Source organism: Vitis vinifera, chromosome 8 (assembly GCF_030704535.1).
Source record: "Vitis vinifera cultivar Pinot Noir 40024 chromosome 8, ASM3070453v1".
Classification (NCBI taxonomy): domain Eukaryota; kingdom Viridiplantae; phylum Streptophyta; class Magnoliopsida; order Vitales; family Vitaceae; genus Vitis; species Vitis vinifera.
In genome coordinates, this window is record NC_081812.1 from 11,608,391 (window position 1) to 11,613,872 (window position 5,482).

General features: G+C 33.4%; 1 protein-coding gene across 1 annotated transcript; it reads right to left on the bottom strand.

The window, feature by feature from the left end:
- Positions 1-3,205: 3,205 nt before the first annotated feature.
- CIPK08 (CBL-interacting protein kinase 08) lies at positions 3,206-5,137 on the bottom strand. The gene has a single exon (NM_001281109.2). It carries the CDS (start codon positions 4,813-4,815, stop codon positions 3,508-3,510), a length of 1,308 nt encoding a protein of 435 aa, NP_001268038.2. The 5' UTR covers positions 4,816-5,137; the 3' UTR covers positions 3,206-3,507.
- Between the last annotated feature and the right edge of the window lie 345 nt (positions 5,138-5,482).

Genomic DNA, 5,482 nt, shown 5'->3' on the forward strand with positions numbered 1-5,482 from the left:
ACTGTGACAAAAATATCTAAGGGTATAAATGCAATTTTATCGAAATAAAAGGCAAGAAAATTAAAATTTTATTGATTTATCAAATTAATTATTTTTATTTATATTAAAATTTTGCAAAAACTTCGTATACCTAGAAAATAACTTGCCTTCCTGTCTCACAACCAACCCCTGTAACATCCATCATAATTTCATTTGGAGGAAATTATTGCATACGACAATTTCCTATTCGGTAAAAGTCGTCGTACATTATAATGCTTATGCGACACATGACGAAGTTTTGATTTACACATGTGATTTCATCATCGTTTCATTAATTATACAGATAGTGGTAATAAATAAAATATTAATTTTTCTTTGTGACTTATTTCCGAAGTCAAAAAAAAGACTAGAGTTGACATTGACCATCATAGCCTCCTTTCATTTCACCTAGGTAAAACCCATATTTTTGAATCATTGACTATTTTGGGGAAACTGATTTAAGGATTTTTTGTTCTTGGCTACAATATCCCAAACCCATTCCAATAAAAAACCAATTCATTTTTTGTTGGCATATTTCCAAACAGGGCATAAGTGTGCAGATCAGAACAAAATATCAAATAAGGTTTGCAAATGGAGAATCTATTGATAAATTTTCTTTGTATGAGCGAATAAAATAGGGGTTTGTCCACTCAAATTTAGCATGCTGATAAACCATAAGGAAAGGGACTAGACAAAGAGAATAAAGAGACCCAATGTAGTAGGACTGTAGGACCACACGTATAAACCCCAATCCCCCTTCCAACCACAAATAAACAGACAACACATTGTGGATAGGATAGGAAAATATGACCATAAAAAATTAATTGAATCAAATGAAAACCCATATGTTCCTATTTTTGGAATAATTAAATTAAATTAAATTTTAGGGCAGTGAAAATATGCAATCATAGGAGGACACAATGCAGAGGAGGTGGCATTATTGTGATGGAGAAATGAATGGGGTCCCAAGGGCATCTGGGTGGCAACATCATTATAGAGGTGGTCTGGATAAAAGGTATGGTGTTGGACCTGTTGGTTAGGTTATATGATTGAGTTGGTAATAAGAAAAATAGAAAGTTGTACCTTGCAAGAATTTTAAGGAATTATTCCTGTTGTTATTAGCTGTAAATTATGTATTTAATTTTCTGGGTTTGGAAAAAAAAGGGAGGAGATAAGATGGCATATGGCTTGGCCATTAGTGGATGTAGAATATTGAAGCCTTGTCACCATTGTTAAGAATATTTTCTGAGGTGTTGAGTCCAGTTCCAATCATTTTCCTTACTTGCTCTTGTATTTATCACTTTATGACTTTTTCATATTTGATAGTCATTATAAAATTGTGTTTGGCAGGGAGGAAAACCAAAAGAGGCAGAAATGAGAAGAATGAAGAAGTTGAAATTGATTGAGTAATATAATTTTTTATTTTGTTTTTATCTGGTGATTATGGTTCAGATAGAGGTCCCCGTGGTTTGGTTGAAAGGGTCTATTCGGTGGTACAATTTAAAAATGGTTTTATATTTTTTTTTTAAATTTTATAACAATATTTAATATTATTCCCCAAAAATATTTTGACATAAAGAATAATTTAGAGAATAAGTATAAAATTGTTTTCACATATTTAAAAAAAAACATAGAAAAATAAATATGATTTTTCTTAAATACATGTACTTTTTATGCATTTTTATTTATTTTTATTAGATAAATAGACTCAAAATCAACCGAGACTTGTTACATAAAATTTACTAATTATAAAATTTAATAGCTTTTAAAAACAATTTGAAACACACACGTAATTGGATTTGTAAATAAATCTATTGACTTTAAAAAATAATTTAAAATTCAAAGAACAACTCAACCCATTAGAAATTAATAAACAAAAAATACCCCTTTTTCCTCTATACATTATTACACTTACAAATTTTCTAGTCAAACAAATACACTATAAATTAAGCTAAATTTAATGTATTGGATTATTACCGAGTCTAATATTTTTTAAAATAATTTATAATTCAAAAATAGACCTAATCAATATAAGAATATATTAGACCAAAACTAAGTCCAAAATGTGCCATGATTCTACTATTTCTTTTTTTGTACAGAATTATATATATTTTTTTCAAACTTTTTATTAAACAAATAAATTCTAAATCAAGCCGGGTCAAATTAAAATGAGATTTAATGTTTAAATTCTTTAATAAATCTACTAATTTTTAGTTCAAACTTGCAATAATTAATTATAAATTAAATCATAGCTCAAAATACTTTATTTATGATGGAAGACTAAATGCTTACATATAAGAAGAACTTAGTTTACTTATACATTTAAAAAATTAAAATTTATTTGTCTTTAATTTTATTCTAAATAAAATATAATTAACAACTATTTTTAAAAAAATGAATACTATTTATTTTAATAAAAATTAATTATATATTTTAAATATGTTAATATCTATATTTTATAAGATATATTAAAATAATATTTTTAATAAAAAATATAATTTATTATTTTATTATAATATTAATAAAAATGATTTATTTTTTTAATTTATTTGCAATTAACAACTATTTTTATTTTTAATATGATTTGGTTTAAACTTAGTTAATACGATATAAATAGAATTTATAAATTTTTATAAAATTAAAATAGAACATTTATTTTTGAAAGCAAATTCACTTTATTTATTTGAATGAGTTTTTTTTCCTTTTGAAAAGCGTTGTTGTTGCCTAACAACATTATTTTAAAAATAAAAAATTTGTTTTATTACTTAACAAGTCATATTTTAGTTCCTTTCATAGAAAGAAATCAAAGAATTTAAAGTTTGCATTAGAAAGAAAAGTATATTTATCAAAATTCATGTTCTTATAAAGTCCTTAGACAACAAAACAAAACAAACAAATCTAAAACTAGATAATAAGAGGGCATCGATTTGGTAAGAATTATTATCAGTTTTTATCTCTTAAAAATAAAAAATCAGAAATGTATTAAAAATAATTAAGAAATATATTAAAAGATTATTTGAAATTTTAAGTGAAATATATTTTTTAATAATAAATAAATTTTAGCCTACGGTAAATATCTGACCGTGGCATATTATTAAACAAAACGGCTCCACGCCATCGATGTGTCACCTTTTTTTCGGAAAAACAAAGGGGAAAAAAGAGAAAAATGAAAGGGCAAAGAGGGAACTAAAATAAAAATAGCTTGTATATATAGTATCTACAATTGGGTTTCTACTTTACAGAATATCACATGTAGCTCCATTTTAACCATGTTTGAAAAACATAATAAAGAACAAAAATCTATATGAAAAAAAATCAAATTCCGGAGAGAAAAAAAAAAAAGAAGGAAGAATGACGGGGGAGGTTTTTTTTTCTCGCTCTCCATTATTCAACTAAAATATTGAAGAATAGAAAATACAGTTCCAGGAACCTGCGACAGGGGACTGCTTTTGATTCCTGAATCTTCAACCTGGCTGGAGGGCAGCCCTTTCAGCTCTCGGTGCTCGGCTCCTCCGGTTGATAAATCAGTTCGCTGAGCTGCGGCCGGAGTGTGTCTCGCCAGATTTCTTTGCCAGGTCCTAGTCCAGCGTCCACCTCTTTCTTCCTCACCTCTACCAGGACCAGCTTCTCCGTCAACCGATATATCTCCATTATCAAGGCGAAATTACCGTTTTGTCCCTCCAACATCACTCCCCAATTTTCCTTTCTCGTCACTGTTACGTTCTCCTTTTTTGCCACGTCCTCGACCTTTTCTATTATTTTCTCCGGTGACTCGGCCGATACGAATCTTTCACCGGCCACCGAAATGCCGGAATCGTTCAACATACTGGAGAATTCGAAACCGGACGAGAATGAGATAATGTGGAACGCGTTCATGTACTCGGCGTTGTCGTCGTCGTCGTCGTGATCCTTGAAATCAAAATCTTCCACGTGGAATTTAATTTCCTTGTAACCCTTTTGGAACCAAGGGTCACGGATGATCTCATCGACAGTGATTCTCGTCTCTGGATTCGTATCGAGAAGGCGTGATAGAAGGCGTCGCATATCAGGAGAAGTCCATTTCGGACACCGAAACTCGCCTTTATAGATCTTCCGGTACATTCCCATGAGGTTTGGATCGTTGAACGGAAGATAACCGGCGTTCAATACATAGAGAATGATGCCGCAAGTCCAGATATCCACCTTGGTACCATCGTAACCTTTCTTCGCTAGAATCTCCGGCGCCACATACGCCGGGGTACCGCAGAGAGTGTGTAGGAGACCATCGGCCCGGATCTGATCCTTCACGGCGCTGAGACCGAAATCGGAGACTTTAAGGTTCCAATTCTCGTCGAGAAGAAGGTTCTCCGGCTTCAAATCGCGGTGGAAAACGCCTCGGGAGTGGCAATATCCAATGGCGGAGATCAGCTGCTGAAAATACCGGCGACTGAGGTCTTCGCTGAACCGCCCCTTGGCTATTTTTGTAAAGAGCTCACCACCTTTGGCGTACTCCATCACGAAGTAGATCTTCGTTTTCGTCGCCAAGACCTCATACAGCTTAACGATGTGAGGATGCCGTAGCCGGCGCATGATAGAAATCTCCCGCTTCACATGGGCCGTCAATCCTCCTTTCATCACCTTTTTCTTGCTCACCGCCTTGATCGCCACGCTTTGGCCCGTTCGGATGTTCCTTGCGTGGTAGACCTTCGCGAAGGCTCCATAGCCGAGCAACTTTCCAACCGCGTACTTTCCGAACAAAGTTATCTCCGGCTGAATATCTTCGTTCGCCGGATCAGCATCTCCAGTATCGTTCTCCATCTCTGAAACCACAATTTCCGGAGAAGGAACCTCCCGTTATATCAGAAACCGCTCTCGTTGGCATCAAAATTCAATCCAGAGCTACAACATCAACCGCTTTGGGTTTTTCTTACCTTATCCTTAATCTTATCAACTCTCGAGAAACAAACAGGGCTGAAAATGATGAATATAAGAAAGCGAGGAAGGCAACGGGTGGAGGTTTTTCTAGAGCTGGAATGAAACAAAGCGCCTTGATGTGGTGGACCGGTGGTGCTCACTGCTCATACAGGTAACACACAGCCTTTTATTAATTTATTTTTAAAATTATAATGTGAAAACCATGGCTTTAAAGGAAAATATGTCCTGATTCTAACACCATTACGTCATCCTTTTGGGGCTTTTTATATGTTCTTCACTCGGTTAAACGCGACGTTGCGACCATCCACGTGTTCAGCAACATTTTCCGTAGAAGTAATATGGTCGTTGTTGCTTCATGGGTCCCTCTCATATCTTCCGCCTCTTTCCGTCTCGTTACCTGCATCCCACATGCTTTTTATTTCATCTCCCTTTTAATAAATACCATTTTACATGAATTATCAATTTTATATCTTCAACTACAAAAATCTCGGCTGATTTATTTCTGTAATTTTATTTCAAATAATCTAACTTTTCTTTTTCTCATCCCTTT